The following is an 18,121-nucleotide window of genomic DNA, read 5'->3' as shown; positions in this document are numbered from 1 at the left end:
ATTGAAATGAAAAATAAATAAATAAATAAATAAATAAATAAATTTTTAAAAAAAGAACAGAGAAAAGAAACATGTTGTCATGGTCAGAATTAAGAAGGGAATGTGTCAGGGTTATTTCCTGTCTTCATATCTTTTCAGTCTGTATGCAGAACAGATCATTTGAGAGGTGAAGCTTTATGAACAGGAGTGTGGCATCAGAATTGGAAGAAGACTCATCAACAACTTCTGTTTTGTAGATGATATAACCTTGCTTACAAAAACTGTGGAACGTTAAGGACTGTAGTCTTCAAATATAGATTGCAGTTTCAAATCTAGAAAATAAATTTTCTCACCATTGGGCCTATTGGAAGCACCATGATAGATGGAGATAAGATTGAGATTGTTAATAATTTTAGCTTGCTGAGTTCCACAAGCAATGCACTTGTCACCAACAGTCAGAAAATCAAAAGACAAATTGCACTGGGGAAGCAAGTACCTCTACAAAGTGCTAAAGAGTGATGATGTTAATCTAGATTTTAAGGTGCACCTGAACCAGCTCATGGTCTTCACAATACTTGCATCAGAGAGCTGGACAATGACTAAACATGACAAATAATTCATTTGAGTTGTGGTCCTGGGGAAAGGTATTGAACATAACATGAACTGCTAAGAGAACAAACAAGTCTTTCCTGGAAAGGGTGAAACCAGGTTTCTCCTTGGAGGCAAGAATTCTGCAGCTCCATCTCACATAATTTGGGCATGTGGCTGGGAAGAACTAGTCCTTGGAAAAAGACTTCATGCTTCGAAAGGTGGAGATAGAGAGCAGGAGAGGAAGACTCTGGATAAGATAGATTGATAAAGTTACTGGGGCAATCGGGGTTGATGTGTCAGAATTAGTAAGACTGGATCAGAACAGGGCAGGATTCAGAGCTATTGTACATAGATAGGATCATTATGAGTCATGAGCAACTTAATGACCCATAACAACAATATTTTTAGATCCTAAGTATTGTTAGATATACCTTTAAGACCCATCTGTGGACAAGAGAATGAAATATTGCTATTTTCTGGGCTATTCTGTTGTGCTTAAATGTATTGTATTAAAATACAACCAAAAAATGAATTGACATCAAAGCAAGAATACAAAAATATTTATTTTAAAATCAAGATAGGAAAACACAGCAGACTAATAAAATGACACTAGAAATAAAGTTAGTATTATAAATTCAATTTCTTTATAAATTGGTTGGAATGATCATAAATTTGACACTTCCTTTTCCTTACAAGTGATCATCTAAGCCATGATAGAAATCTGAGCAAATACAAGTTTGCATTTTTTAAATGTGTTTTCTAGCACTGAATCCCGAAGAAAATGTCTTCAGTGGTATCTGATATAAAGAGGTTACTGTCTGATATACTCCACTCAGACTTATAATTTCAGCATGTGTAACAGTGAGTGTTCTATTGCTGCTTAAAACACCTCTTGTGTAAGCTAATGGCATAATGCCAAAGCTTGCTTCAGCAGTTGAATCAAAGAGAGACAAAAGCTCAGCAATTTCAAGATGCAAACGGATCTCTGATGGTTTGGTTTGACAAAGAGATACATTTTCAAAACCTAGACGAATGGGTGAAGTGCATTTTTAAAAAGGCATTCTCAATAATAATATATAAAACTCAATCCTTTGTGGAAACTGGACAAAAAGTTGTCCAAAAAGGTGTCATATTGTAATCATATTTCAATAATTACATAGTTATTATTGACTAAGGATTGAACTAAGTGTTTTAGTCACTCATCTAAGAAGATAAAATAAACATTTCTTCTGAAAATTAAAATTACCTAAATCAATATCGTGACACTGAAGTGTCAAATGTTATAATGGTTACCCATGGTGTTTGGTGAAGATCTTAGATTAAAACAAGCTTGGAAGCAGGAGTGGCATCCACTTCCAAAATAGCTTGCCTCTGGAAATTGTATGAACTTGGAGAAACGATGAAAGTTACACAAATGTTCAGGTCTTTTGTTCATAGAGTTGCTATGAGTCACCTACAACTCTACGGCAGTTACTAACAACAGCAACAAGAAATAATCATTATTTGTCATTATGAATTCCACCTCAAAATCATGACTACTGGATTGATAGGTAACATCATGTTGTAACAGATGGAAAACATTCAAACTGTCAAAGACATTGCCTTACTTCGATCCAGAATCAACACCCTTGGTACTAGTGCTCAGAAGATCAGGAGATACATTGCACCTGAAAAGTCTACAGTCGGGGACCTGTCCAAAGTATTGGAAGCAATACTGTCAGTTTGAGGGGTAAGGTGGGTCTGATTCATGCCACGACCTTTTCAATCACTTGTTATGCCTTTGAGTTGTGGAGTTGGAGACTGAATAGCCCACGAATTTCCAAAAGAAAAAAAATAGTTAAATCATTAAGAAAATGCAGCCCCAGTTCTCTTTGGAAGAAAAGGTGATAAAGCTTTGTCTCACATAATCTGAGCACGTTGCTAGGTGGTGTTATTCCTTGTAGAATAAATAACTCACATCTTTAGTCAGTGAAAAAGAGTAAAACATTCAAACTGATGGATTGATACAATGATGCAGTTATGGGCTTGTGTATGTTACAGATTGTGAGGATGGCACAGGATATGACAGGTTTCAGATCTGCTTTACATAGGGTTTCTATAAAAGTCATACTCGGCTCGATGGCATCTAGCAACAATAACAAACAAGTATTTATTATGGAGAATATTCATGAAAGTACCATAAGGTGCATCTTTATATATGTTCAGAATTTTTCTTAGAAGAAAAAACTGAATATCCCTATAAAATAAATATATTATTTTTCCAGATTTAAATTAATAATTCATTTTTATAATAACATAAATCTGATCAAAATATGTCCAAAATGTTTATTATTATGTAATGTGCTTTCTGTTGAAACTTCTAAAATTCTGTTAGCAAAATACGTTACTATATTACTATTACTTTATAATAAAGTGTTGTTGTTGTTGTTATATACCATCAAGTCCCTTGTGACTCATAGCGACCCTATGTACAACAGCCCTAAACCCTGTTCTATCCTGTGCCAATCACACTGCCTCTGACATTCCCAGCCTGATTACCCCAGTCACTGAATCAATCCACCTCATAGAGGATCTTCCCCTCTTGCACCATCCCTCCAGCCTCCCAAGCATGATGTCCCACTCCAAAGACCTCTCCCTCCTTACAACATGTCCAAAGTATGTTAGACAAAGCCCCAGAATCCTTCCCTCCAAGGAGCAGCCCAGTTTTACCCTCTCCAGGATGAATTAATTTGTTTTCTTGGCAGTCCATGGTACATTCAATACTCTTCTCCAGCACTACAGCTCAAAGGCATCAATTCTCCTTCTATCCTTCCTAGTCATTGTCCAACTCTCTGATCCACAACAAGTGATTGCAAAGACCATGGCCTGTATCAGATTCACCTTAGTCTCCAGAGTGATATCATTGCTCTTCAGTACTTTGAAGAGATCCCTAACAGCAGACTTTCCCACTGCAATATGTTTTTTGAATTCCTGGCTACTGGTGCCAAGAATGTTGACGGTAGAGCCAAGCAGACTAAAGTTGTTAACAATCTCAATCTCTTCACCATTCATCCTGATGCTGCCATTGGTGAGAATCTTTGTCTTCTTGACACTGAGCCTCAATTCATACTGAAGGCTGCAGTCCTTGACCCTCTGCAGCAAGCATTTCAGATCCTCCTGAATTTCAGTAAGCAGGGTTGTGTCGTCTGCATAACGCAGATTATTAATAAATCTTCCACCAGTCTTGATGCCACACCTCTCTTCATAGAGCCCATCCTCTTGGATAATCTGTTCTGCATGCAGGTTGAAAAGGTATGGAGATAGGACACATTCATAAAGTATGTTGTTGTTATTGAGTGTCATTGAGTTGCCTGCACTTCATAGGGACAATTTGCACAATTTGCTCAGCCCTATCTTGAGTTGGTCTCATTCTCTCCAACATACCTACTCCCTTTACCCCAGTTACAGCATAAATCCATGTCATCCAGAATATTTCTCTTCTGCACTACCCTCCACCCTTCCAAGCATGAAGTTCTTCTCCAAAGATTGATCCTTCCTGGCAACATGCCCAAATTACGTGAGGCAGAGCTTCAGAATCCTTTTCTCCAGGGAGCAACTTGGCTCCCCCTTCTCCAGGATAGACCTGTTTTTTTCTCTTGGCAGCCCATGCATGGTATGTTCCATACTCTTTGCTTTCATCACAATGGAACATCGTCAGTTTTTCTTCTCTCATCCTTAGTCATTGTCCAGCTTTCAGATGCATAGCAAATAATTATGAAGATCATGGCCTGACTTAGGCACACCTTAGTCTATAAAGACTGACTTCTTTGAGCTTGAGAACTCTAGAAAGGTCCCTGAGAGCAATTCATCTTTTGATTTTTTATCTACTGGTACCACGAGTGTTGATTCTAGAACAAAGCACTCTGAAATTGTTAACAATCTCAATCTCTTTATCATCTATTATGGTGCAACTAACTAATTGCTCCTGTGGTGAAAATCTTTGTTTCCTTGCTGTTGAGCTTCAACCAATATTGGAGGCTGAAGTTCTGACCTACTTCAGTAAATACTTCAGGTCTTTCCCTGTTTTCAGCAAGCAAAGTTGTATCATTTTGCATAATGCAGGTTGTTGGTAAAAGTCCCACAATTCTCCTTATAAAGCACAACCTCCGAATTACTTGTTCTGCATATAGATTGAAAGGTATGGAGACAGGATACCTCCCTGACACACTCCTTTCCTGATTTGAACTATGCAGTGTTTCCTTGCTTTGTTCTTACAACTGCTTCCTGGTCCAACAGCTTTGGCATGAGCACAATTAGTTGTTCTTGGATTCCCATTCACCTCGAGATTTGCCACAATTTGTTCTGGTGCACACAGTCAAGTGCCTTTGCATCATCAATGAAACATATGTAGATATTTCTCTGGTACTCTCTGCTTTCAGACAAGATCCGTATTACATTGGCAATGATGTCATGGCTCTTTCTCTATCCAGGTTGCACTTCTGGCAGTTTTTTGGTCAACGTACTCTTCCAATTGTTTTGGGGTTGTTGTTTTTTTTTTATAATCTTCAGCAAAATTTTGCTTGCATGGGATATTAGTGATATTGTTTAAAAATTTCAAGTCTGTTGAATCACTTTTAATATTTTTAATGAATAAGTATGTATCAACAATCTGTTTTTTTGTGGGTGACACAACCCTGCTTGTTGAAACTGAGGAGAACCTGAAGTGCTTGCTGCAGAAGGTCAAGGACTGTAGCCTTCAATATGGATTGAGGTTCATTATCAAGAAGACAAAGATTTTCACCACTGGACCAATTGGCAGCATCAAGATGGATGATAAAGAGATTGAGATTGTTAACAGCTTTAGTGTGCTTGGCTCCACAGTCAACACTCTTGACACTAACAGCCAGGATATTAAAAGTCACATTGTGATAGGAAGAGAGCAATAATGTCACTCTGGAGACTAAATTGTGCCTGATACAGGCCATGATCTTTGCAATCATTTGCTGTGTATCAGAGAGCTGGACAATGACTAGGAAGAGTAGAAGGACTATTGAAGTCTTTGAGCTATGGTGTTGGAGAAGATTATTGAATATACCATGGACTGCTAAGTAAATGAACAGGTTCATCCTAGAGAGGGTTAAACGAGGTTGCTCCCTGGAGTCAAGGATTCTGAGGCTTGGGAGGGTAGAGGAATAGCACAGGAGAGGAAGACTCTCAATGAGGTAGATTGATTCAGTGACTAGGGTAATGGAGGTAGGTTTGTTGGAGACAATGAGATTGGCACAAGATAGAGCAGGATTCAAAGTTTTTGTACATAGGGTCACTATGAGTTGTAGGTGACTCATTGGTATATAACAATAACAACAGAGCATGGGTCTCTTGCAATCATTTGGCCAGGCAATTGTCTGATTAATTGGCAGAAGCTGGTGATACATCTGTTTGTTGAAATATGTTAATTTGTTTCCATCAATTCCTGTGTCCTTGTTTTTGCCAATTCCTTCAAAGCAACTTGGACTTTCTATTTCATCACCATTATCTCTTTATCATTTGTTCTTACATGAAATAATTTTTTTGTCACCCAATTCTTCTTAGTATAGTGACTCCTCTGTGAACTCCTTTCTTCTTTTATACTTCTTGGGTAATTCAAAATTCTGCCCATAGCATCCTTAGATTAGAATCAGAATTCAATTAGAATTCAAGGCTTGAATTTGTTCTTCTTTTCCTTCAGCTTGAGAAATGCAAAGCAAGTTTATCCCTTTTGATTTTCCTACAGTAGCTCTTTTTAGCACATATTTTGCTTTGTCTTCAAGAGTGGATGTCTGCTCAAAGGCGTTAGGTTTACAACCCCACCAGGTATTTGGGCCTACAACCCTCTGAACAAATTTATTAATTTGTTTTATTTATTAATTTGTTTATTAATTTATCAAGTTTTTCCTTGCCCCAATGAGGATATTCAATCACGGTTCTTTTAAATTCTGTGCCAGAAAGTTCCGTCAGACTTTCTGGCTTCAGGAAATCTATTGAAACTCTGTCAATTTTTGGGAGTGGCATCTTGCTTTGGGCTTCTGTAGGGGGAAAAGGTATCCTGCTTCTTTTGTGACATTGCTGTGGTAGAGTTTTTTATGCCTGAGGTGATAGTAGATTCTTGGTCTCAAGGCACTGTTCCAGAAGAGGACCAAACACCTATCTTGCCTGTGTTTCTCTTTGAATTTCTTACCCAAGGGAAGATTTGCCTCAGTTCAATTTCTTCTGTCAGAAAACTGTTGCAGCTAGGCCAGTTCCAGGTGCTCCTAACTAAAGTCAATTAGTTGACTGGAAGGGAGGAGATGCAAGTCAGAGCATGGAGACCCAAGCACAGGGCAGGAATGCATGCAGAATGGCATAAATGGCAGGCATGCATACAGAGTCTCACAGAGGTGGGGAGAATGCGTGGGGACTTGGAAAAAAACCAAACAAACCAGGAAACCTTGGTTTTCCCTTAGAAAATCGGGTCTGCCACCTCCCTCAAGTACCTGTTGTCGCACTCTGTTTGTTTGAACTTAAGAGGTCCCACGTGGTCCAAACAGCAGTGAACCCCACATAGTACCTCACTCAAATTCCACCTGTCCTGCTTGCTCCCAGCAGCTCACTCCAGGTGGCTCACTCCCAATCCAGTGTCTCTCCCATTCCAGCATTTCTCATAGCAACTCTCTTAGTTCCAAGGTTGATATTAATGTGTTTGATTTTGTTGTTTACCACCTATAATTTTCCTAGAGTCATATCTCATAAATATTGTTGTTGTTATGTGCCGCCAAGTTGCCTACAACTTATAATGACCCTATGTACAATAGTCCCAACCCTGCTCCATTCTTTGCCAATCTTACTGTCCCTGACACACCTATCCCCATTACTTCAGTGAATGATTCAATCCATCTCATCAAGGGTCTTGCTTTTCTGCACTGTCCCTCCACCCTCCCAAGTATGATGTTCTTCTCCAAGGATGGACCCCGCCTTGTAACATATCCAGAGTAGCCAGACAAAGCTTTAGAATCCTTGCCTCCAAGGAGCCTGAATTCACCCTCTCCAGGAAGAAATTGTTTGTTCTCCTAGTAGTCCATAGTATATTCTGTACTCTTCTCCAGCACCAAAGTTCAAAGGCATCAATTCTCCTTCTATCATCACTGGCCATTGTCCAGCTCTCTGATGCATAGCAATAATTGCAAAGATCATTGTTTATATCAGGCACACATCAATCTCCAGACTGAATTTGTTGCTCTTCAGTATTTTGGAGAGGTCTCTGATAGCAGACTTTCTGAATGCAATCTGCCTTTTAATTTCCTGGCTGCTGATACTGAGAGTGTTGATTATAGATCCAAGCAAATTGAAGCTATCAACGATCTCAATCCTTCATCATCTATTATGATACTACCAATAGGCCCAGGGGTGAGAATCTTTGTTTTCTGCATGTTGAGCTACAATCTATATTGAAGGCTGCAGTCCTTGACCTTCTGCAGCAAGTGCTTCATGTCCTCCTCAGTTTCATCAAGCAGGGTTGTGTAATCTGCATAACTCAGATTGTTGATGAGTCTACCTCCAATACTAATGCCACACTTCTCCTCATAGTGCCCAGCCTCCCAGATAATCTGTTCCATATATAAATTCAAAGGATCTGAAGATAGGACACATCCTTGATTCATGCCCTTCCCACTTTTGAACCATGAAGTGTTTCCTTGCTCTGTTCTGACAGCTGCCTCCTAGTCCAAGTATAGGTTTCACATATTCACAATCAAGTGTTATGGAATTCCCTTCCTTCTCATAGTTAGCCACAGTTTTTTGTGATTCACAGTCAAATTCCTTTTCATTGTCAATAAAGCACATATAGACATTCCTCTGGTACTATCCACTTTTAGCCAAAATCTGTCTGACATTAGCTATAACATCCCTAGTGACATTGTCTCTTCTAAATTCAGCGTGCATTTCAGACAGTTCTCTGTTAAATGTTGTTTCAGTTGTTTTTCGATAATCTTCAGCAGAATCTTGCTTGCATGTAATATCAATGTATCTTATACATACCACATTCTAATTATTAATGAATATTTACAGCTGGCTTTCTTATTTGGGTTAAGGTCATAATAACAAATGGAGGTCTTCATTCACTTTACTTCCTCAGTTGTGTGTTGATTTTTTTCCTGCATGACAGTTAGTCTCTGTGTCTGAAAATGTTCTGGTATCATTCTTAAGATTTCCAGTCACTAATTTTTTTTCATACTAGATCATCAAGTCAGAAAGCGTGTCTTAATGTGAAAGTTTCTCTGAAACAAATCCATATATGGTGACCTTGCTGATAATTAAAGTATCAGTAGAAAAGTTGGTAACATAACAGCAAGATGTGCAAGCAACCCAAAATACAAACAAATGACATATGAATGGTGGTTTAGAAATCTAGGGTCATGATTTTGTGGGACACAGCAATTAATTGGTCTAACAACATACCTGTTCAATGTCTCTGTTCCTCCTTCAGCATAGGGTTTTGGGTTTAAACAAAAGCAAGCAGCCTTTTGAGGTACAACAATTGGTCCCTGTTTGCACACACGTTAGGGAAGTAGGAAAATGAAATGGAGTGGGTGACCAGTTGTCCAAATGAATAGATGCTTTTGGCCCTGACTTTGTAAGGACATGGTATCAGCCATCATTATTGAATGTTTTAATGAAAGGTACTATGTAGAACAGAGTTTAGAATTATCATGAACTCTAGACTTTCTGGAGCCTCAGAAGCTGAGAAAGCTCTGAAGCTATGTTATTGTTATGATTCTGAAATGACTCATAGCAGACACTCCAGAGGATTTTAAAAGTTACTAAATTGCACTGAAATTGTCTGTCTTTCTCACATGGAACAGCTGGTGACTTCAAACTGTGTAGTTTAGCTAAAATCCTTACCATAACCCTGTTCTAATCTATAAAAGAAAACTATCTCATGAATTCTACTCAAAACCAAATAAAATTTAGTTTAAATAGTAAATAGTGTCTGCCTTGAAAATGGTGCTTTTATAAGACAGGGGATTGAATTGATAACCTTGGTTGAAAAACTTAGCTAGATAACTTGTTTTTGTTGTTGTTATGTGCCCTCAAGTCATAGCGACCCCTATGTACAACAGCCCTAACCCCTGCTCTATCCTGTGCCAATCACATTGCCTCTGACAAACCCATCCTGATTACCCCAGTCACTGAATCAATCCACCTCATATAGAGTCTTCCCGTCCTGCGCTGTCCCTCCACCCTCCCAAGCATGATATCCCTCTCCAAAGACCTGTCTCTTCTTACAACATGTCCAAAATATGTCAGACGAAGTCCCAGAATCCTTGCCTCCAAGGAGTAGTATGGTTTAACCCTCTCCAGGATGAATCTGTTGATTTTCTTGGCAGTCCAGGGTACATTCAGTACATTCAGCACCACAGCTCAAAGGCATCAATTCTTCTGTCCTTCCTATTCATTGTCCAACTCTCTGATGCATAACAAGTGATTGCAAAGACCATGGCCTGTATCAGGTGCACCTAGTCTCCAGAGAGACACTGTTGCTCTTGAGTACTTTAGAGAGGTCTCTAACAGCAGACTTTCCCATTGCAATACATTTTTTTTTTAAATTTTCTGGCTGCTGGTGCCAAGAGTGTTGACCGTGTGGCCAAGCAAACTGAAGCTGTGAACAATCTCAATCTCTTCGCCATCCATCCTGATGCTACCAATTGGTTCAGTGGTGAGAATCTTTGTCTTCTGGACATTGAGCCTCAGTCCATACTGAAGGCTGTAGTCCTTGACCCTCTGCAGCAAGTGCATGAGGTCCTCCTCAGTTTTGGCAAACAGGGTTGTATCATCTTTATAACGCAGATTGTTAATAGATCTTCCACCAATCCTGATGCCACACTTTTCTTCATAGAGCCCAGCCTCTCGGATAATCTGCTCTGCATACAGGTTGAAAAGGTATGGAGATAAGACACATCTCTGGCATACACCCTTCCCAATTTTGAACTGTGCGACATTAAAATAAGCGTATGTTATTAAAGTAGAAACCACTTGAAAATATAGGTAAGAATGATTGTGCAACTGGAAGAATCTGTTAATGTCACTGAATTATACGTGTAGAAATTCTTATTGAATTGATATATATTTACTATGCATATTCTCAATGACAACAAAAAGTACATGGGCCTGAAATAAATTTTATAGAAAATGAGGAGGAATTAAACATCTTAGCAGTGAGATCTATGTAAATCATTGCACACTAAAATGTCCTGTGTAGAATGTTATAATGAAGTGGGTTGGTACTCAGTTAAGTATTAGAAAAACATCATTATAATTCCTGGACTTTCAACAAATTAGCAGTGACCTTACTTCAATTTATCAGTAAAATTATTCATTATCTCTCTCAAGGCACAAGAATATTATCAACAGAGATAATGTTGTTGCTACCTTCTAATTGGAATTGACCCATAGCTGACCCTCCCGCAAGTTTTGAAAGACAATCACAGGGGAGGAAATTGCCTATCTTTCTCCCTGAGAGCTGATGGATTCAAACTGTGTGCCTTGGGGCTTGCAGTACAGCTTCATACCACTAGGCCACTAGAGCTCTAATATTATCAATAGAGATAATAGTAAATACCTCTAAATCATAATATTTTTCAATCACTGAAAACATTATATGCATATTTTCCTATTGGTCATATTTCAATTTTAAGGAAAAAAACACCCTCTGAATTTGCATTTTAATTTTCCACCTTCCTCAAATCTAATCACACTAGGTGAATATCATTTATGTGGCTATCATTATGTTTAAGTTGTATCATTTAATTACAGGTCTATCAATAGACTACATGGAAAATAAACTATATTGGATTAGTTCAGGAAATGGAACCATAAATAGATGCAACCTGGATGGTGGTAATTTAGAAGTAATAGAGTCAATGAAAGAAGAATTAACAAAAGCTACAGCCCTAAGCATCATGGGTAAGTATAATGCTTCTATAACTGGTTTGCTAACTATTGATTACAGGTTGATTAATTATGTATGACTTGATTAAAGTTTATAAAATTTACTGCTCCATTAATAACAGAAGCACATTTAAATAGTACATCTCTATGAGTTTTGCTTAATTTTAGCAAACGGAATGGTAAGATTTTTTAGTTCAGAAACATAAAGCTGTTTACAAAGCAGTTCATTTACAGTTATTGATTTTTTCCTTACTGTGACTTGCATTATTTTAGTTATTTTGTATGTTCTACAGCAGTACTCTAAAGTGGAAGAATCTTGTATGTTTATTATATTAAAATAAAATCTGACTCATCTCTGAATATAAGGGATTGTTATTGTTGCATGCCAGTGACTCAGTATCTATTAATAGCTAACCTCCAGCAAGTTTTCAGAAGTAGTAAATCACATTGGAGGAGAATTCCCATCCTTCTCCTGTGGAACAGCTGGAAGTGCATGTCTTCAGTGTTACAGAGCAACTTCTTATTACTAGTCCATATAAGATAAAATCTGGTTTATCTTTGCTTATGAAGGATAGTGTAAACTACACTGGTAATCCTAGACAGAAAGACAACAGCTTGCATGTAACCAATAGTTGAAGTACTCTCCTAAAAATAATTACTGCCTACATTTAGATGTAAGAAAAGATTTTACTAATTTGAAATTTATTTTTGTAATACTTCTGCCGTTTTGTAATAAGTCTGCCGTTAGGGACCTCTTAAACGTACTCAGGAGCAACAGTGTCTCTCTGGAGACTAAGGTGCGCCTGATACAGGTCATGGTATTTGCAATCGCTTGTTATGCATCAGAGAGTTGGACAATGACTAGGGAGGACAGAAGGAGAGTGGATGCTTTTGAGCTGTGGTGCTGGAGAAGGGTACTGAATGTACCCTGGACTGCCAGGAAAACAAACAGATCCATCTTGGAGAGGATTAAACCAAGCTGCTCCTTGGAGGCAAGGATTCTGGGGCTTCGTCTGACATACTTTGGACATGTTGCCAGGAGGGACGGGTCCTTGGAGAGGGACATCATGCTTGGGAGGGTGGAGGGACAGCGCAGGAGGGGAAGACCCTCTATGAGATGGATTGATTCGGTGACTGGGGTAATCGGGATGGGTGTGTCAGGGGCGGTGTGGTTGGAGCAGGATAGAGCAGGGTTTAGAGCTGTTGTGCATAGGGTCGCTATGAGTCGGAAACGACTTGATGGCACATAACAGCAACAACAAAATACTTCTGGATGAAATTGGTTCTAGAAAAAGTGAAATATATAAGACTTTAAGAGGCAAATAAATCTTTTCTGAAAAAAATGATCAACCTCTACTTGATCATCTTCTTACTTGATATTGTAAGCCAATTTTTGAAATGTGAGTTTTTATGAAAAATGCTAATTTGAACTTTAAAAATGCTATAACGGTGAACACGAGAAAGAAAAGTATATTGTTGTACATGGCTAATTCTAAACTAAATGTCTTGGCTCTTGTGGTAGTGTGAGTGTGGATTAGATATTCTTCAGAGATATTTTTTTCCTTTCTCTTTTTTTCTACTTTCACTAAAATTTGAGTGAAAATTTATAGAGCAAATTAGTTTTCAAGTTTATAATGAATATACTTTGTTTCATGACATTTATAATCCTTACATTATAACAGCACTCTTTCCACTTCTGTTCTTCCTGCCTTCTGAGTTTTCACCCGAGACACATGCTACCCATTTTATCTAGCATGATTAACTGTTCTTAGGGTGTATCCCATCTTGGTGCAATTGCTCATCTACAGATTTCTCTATTGTTTAGCTGAAATTTGAGTCCCTGGAGTTATTTAGTTCCAGGTTAAAAAGAAACTAAAAACCATCGATTTAAGGATTCCACCCGTAAAAATGACCCCACTCTATCAACACACCAACTCACTGCCCTTTAACCCTTTTTGATGCCTAGTGATCTCTTTCGTTTTCTTAAACTGTAAATCACAATATGAGGAGTCTAGGACTTTTTCTTTCTTGTAATTGCTGCTAGACTTATAATGATAGAAGTACACAGCCTTTGAATTGGCAGTATAACTTACTTTTTTACATTGTTGCTACTGCAGATAAGGTCCTACTCTCTCAGAGACCTCTATTGTGATCCTTTTCAGAGAAGTCATTAGTGGTAACCTGAAACCATCCAGTTCTTGTCAAGATTATTAGGTTTGTGGAGAATGAAATTACAAGGTCCATTGTTGATGGTAGGTGCTATAAAAAGAGCAAAACCAACAAAGAAGTTTATCTTCTGCTTTTCAAAGAGAGGAGCAAACTGGGGGGAGGGAGTAAAGAAAAAAGTGCAACAATGAATGAATGAAAATCCAAAATCTCTGTAAATGTTCTTTAAATAAATAAAGTAAAATAAAAAAAAAAAAAGAGCAAAGCCACATAGTATTCTATTGTGTGAATATACCAGAGCTTCTCTATCCATTCATTTGTTGATGGACACATGGGTTGCTTCCAACTCTTTGCTATTGTGAACAAAGCTGAAATAAACATAGGTGTGCATGTATCTGTTTGGTTGACAGTTGTGGTTTCTTTAGGGTATATGCCCAGTAGTGGAATTGTTGGGTTAAATGATATTTCATTTGCAACTTTTAGAGAAAGTGCCATACAGCCTTCCATAGTGGTTGCACCATTTTATACTCCCCCCATCAGTGAATAAGAGTTCACAAATACTATGTGGCTTTGAAAAACAAGGAACTCGTGAAATATTTAACAAAATAGATGACCATAGAGGACATTATGCTGAGTGAAACATCTCAGTCACAAAAAGATAAATATGGCAAAATGCCACTGGTATAAAAGAGGACTGACATAGGGGTTGGGTAGAGAATGAAATATATGGGATAAATAATGTATACTACATTGAAACAGATGAGGGAGAGAACTGTTTAAAAGGGATAAATGATTAGATATTGTTATGACAGGAGTTCAGAAAAAAGATAGCATAGTGGAATAGACTTTAGGGGAGATTTTGAATAAAGATGAATTTTTTTTAATTTTTTTTTTTTTTTACTTTTTGAAGAGAAGTGTGAATTGGGTAGAAGGGAGGATAGGGAGAAAATTGCAACGATTATTGAATGGATATGCAAATCTCTGTAAACTTTCATTAAAATAAATTTAAAAGGAAAAAAAAGAGCAAAGCCATATGAGGATGGCCACATCTGACTTTTACAAACTCCACAAGGAGGAACTATCCCTGTCAACAACATTCACAACATAAAACCAATATCCATGAGCTCAAGAATGTCCCCCAAGGTTTTGTTGTTGTTGTTGCTATGTGCCGTCAAGTCGCCTGCAACTCATAGTGACCCTACGTACAACAGCCCTAAACTCCACTCTGTCCTGTGCCAATCGCACTGTCTCTGACACTCCCATCCCAATTATCCCAAGGTTTTACTCTTCTTTTTAATAAGCCCAACACAAATCCTACTGCTCTATTGTGTCTGAAATCTGGTGTAATAGCTCAGAGACCACATAGAACCAAATAGGGAAGTTAAAAGGCTGTAATTCAAGTTGGCAGCCAGATATCTTGACTCACTCAGGACAGCTTCTGAAATGTGCTCATCTTCAGCCGTACAGTTCTAGACCAATGTTACAAATCTCTAAATCCTGCCAATTATGGCTTTCCCCTGCAGTCTTCCAACAAATTTTCCAAAGTTTCTGTGAGTTAGCATTTCTCTGGTCTCAGCTCTGTCTCAATTTGGGTCTCTGTCCCTCTGCTACAGCTGCTAGTGCTCTTCTATAGGTCTGCCTGGCAAAGGATCTCTGAACACAACATTCTCTTCTTCTTTAGTGGTGGTGAAATTCTCCAAATCTGCCACAGAATCCACTCAATTTAATGATGCAACTAACGAATCCCTTTGTGGACACACTAACATGCCCTCTTATGTTCATTGATTTAATAAATATGTTCACATATTTTGGACCATTCATATAGCAAAGTCAAAGTCAATGACTAGGGAATCCATTTTGAGTAAACCCTTAACATTACAGGTGTCATTGAGTCAATTATGACACACTGAGACCATATGAACAACAAAACCTTACCATGTTCTACACCATCATCACAATCTCTTCATACTGAAGCTTATTTTTATAATAATTTGTTGATCTAGCTGAGAGTCTTCCTCTCTTTCATTGACCCTCTACTTTATCCAATCTGATGTCTTTTTCCAAGGACATGCCCAAATAATGTAAGAGGAATTTTCACTCTCCTTGCCTTTAAGAAATATTTGGGTTGCACTATCTATAAGATAGATTTGTTTGTCCATGAAATAGTCAGTACTCTGCCAGCACAACTCAAAGGCATCAATTCTTCCTTAGTTTTCTTGTCCATTCTGCCACTTGCAAACAAACACAAAGCAATGAAAATAGCAAAACTTATATAAGACATAAGTTAGTCTTTAAATTGATACCTTTGTTCTTTAGCACTTTAAACAGGTCCTTGGCAGCCTGTTTCCCCAATGAGACACATCTTTTGATTTTGTGGTTGTTAATGTCAGGGACACTGAGTGTGGATTGAAATAAAATGAAATAATTTACAACTATATGAAGAAAAGACATATGCTCATCACTGGAGCAATAGGCAACATCTTGATAGATGGAGAAAATATTTAAATTATCAAAAATTTTACCTACTTGATCCACAAACAGCATCTTTGATATCAGCAGTCAGGAGATCAAGACACACATAGCATTGCTGTCAGAGACCTATCCAAAGTCCTGAAGAGTGATAATAATAGTTTAAAGTCTACGGAGCACCAGACTCAAATTATGGTCTTTCCAATTAGCTGCATGCATTTGAGAGATGGATAATGAACAAAAATGGCAGAAGAAGGATCAATGTCTTTCAGTTATGATGTTGGAGAAGAGTATTAATTATCACATGGATTGCAAAAAGAACAAACAGATATATCTTAGAGAATGTGCAAACAGAATGATTCTTAGAGGCAAAGATGATGAAGTTTTGTTTCACACACTTTGGGCTTTTTGTTAGGATGGTCTATTTCTTGGAAAGAGAAATTATGATTGGAAATGTGGAGATTAACATAAGTGAGGAAAACCCTAAAGTAGATGGTTTGACAACATGACTGCAGTAATGGGCTCAAGTATATCAGAGATCATGAGGATAAGCACAGAATAAGATAGGGTTGAGATTTGTTGTTCATAGGGTCACTTTGAATTGTAGTTGATTTCATGGCAACTAATATACAACAACACAACATTGGGTGTTATCCCTATTATCCCAATGGTTAAGGAGATTTGTTTTTATTATGATTCATTAGTCTTTTTGATGAATGGGTGTTTGTTATGCTTTTGGTTTGTTTTTGTTGTTTTGTTGGTTTGGTGTTTTTCTTTTTCATCACTTATCTTTGTCCAAAATAGGGAAGGAATTGCTCCTCACCAAAGAAGGACATAGAATATTTTCTTTCTAGCCTATGTAAAACTAATTCATGTTGATATTCTCAGAGACTGTGGTGCGGATCTCCGAGGCCCCACAACTCATTGCTTTAACTTGTCTTATTAATGGCTAACAGTTTTTCATATTTCTGCCTCTTGTTTGCTCTATTATACGCATTAATCTGTTTCTAGCACATCAAGTTAATTATCTAAAAATATCTCCTGACAAAACCATCTGGTATGTCATTGGTCTAACTTGTCTACACATACTTGTTCATCTTGTCTATTATCCTATGTAACCACCCTGAAATTCTGAATAGAATTTCATAATCTCATTTGGCTATAATAAGTTAGAAAAAATAATTAATGTTGTATTTGTGATTACCAAAATGACAATCTAATCAGGATAGCTGTTAAAAATGATACTATGAAATATTTCTAATAGTGTGGTACATAAACAATTGTGCTGCAAACCCAAAGTGGGGTGTCTCTGATGAGTTCTATCCACTGGCAACTCTGAGGGAGAAAAAGGACCAATTTCCTCCTGAGCAATTTACAGTATCTGAAAATGCTCTAAAGGGTCAGCTCTGAGTTAGTTCCAGTTCAATTGGCAATGAATCTTTAGTTATTTATAGAAACTCTATTTGAGGATATATTTATATTATATAGCCATCCATAGTTGTCATTGGTCAGTTAATTTTGACTCATAGTCATCCCATAGGACTGCCCCATTCAGTTCCCAAGGCTTTACATGTTTTTATATATGCCACTACCCACAACTTTTCCCACAATAACTGGTGTGTACATCTTCCCCAACACTGCTATTAGTTAGTACCTCAGCTCTCAGCCACTGCCTGACCAAGATTCCTTATTAATTTATATAAAAAATGTTCAAACTTGTTGCTGTCAAGTGGGTTCTGATTCATAGAATCCTCCTTTGGGTTTTGGAGGTTATAAATGACAATGCACAAAGACTGTGCTTTTTCTTCATCAGAGACACCAATGAACCTGAATTAACACCAAAGTCTCTGGTATAGCTACATAACTCTCTATAGACTCTGCCAGCAAACAACCACCACCACCTCCTCCTCCTCCTCCTCCTTTTCTTCTTTCTTTCCTTCCTTCCTTCCTTCCTTCCTTCCTTCCTTCCTTCCTT

General features: G+C 37.8%; 1 protein-coding gene across 1 annotated transcript in view; it reads left to right on the top strand.

The window, feature by feature from the left end:
- The window catches only part of LRP1B (low density lipoprotein receptor-related protein 1B), a 2,414,068-nt gene that overhangs the window by 1,458,162 nt on the left and 937,785 nt on the right, over positions 1-18,121 (top strand). Inside the window, exon 32 of the mRNA XM_006880809.1 lies at positions 11,377-11,526. Within this exon, the coding sequence (XP_006880871.1) occupies positions 11,377-11,526 (150 nt within the window). The remainder of the gene's footprint in view (positions 1-11,376; positions 11,527-18,121) is intronic.

Source organism: Elephantulus edwardii, unplaced genomic scaffold (assembly GCF_000299155.1).
Source record: "Elephantulus edwardii isolate Elephantulus edwardi_28Jun2011 unplaced genomic scaffold, EleEdw1.0 scaffold00010, whole genome shotgun sequence".
NCBI classification, from domain to species: domain Eukaryota; kingdom Metazoa; phylum Chordata; class Mammalia; order Macroscelidea; family Macroscelididae; genus Elephantulus; species Elephantulus edwardii.
Note: the sequence above shows the minus strand (reverse complement) of the source record. Positions and strands in the feature narration are given on the sequence as shown.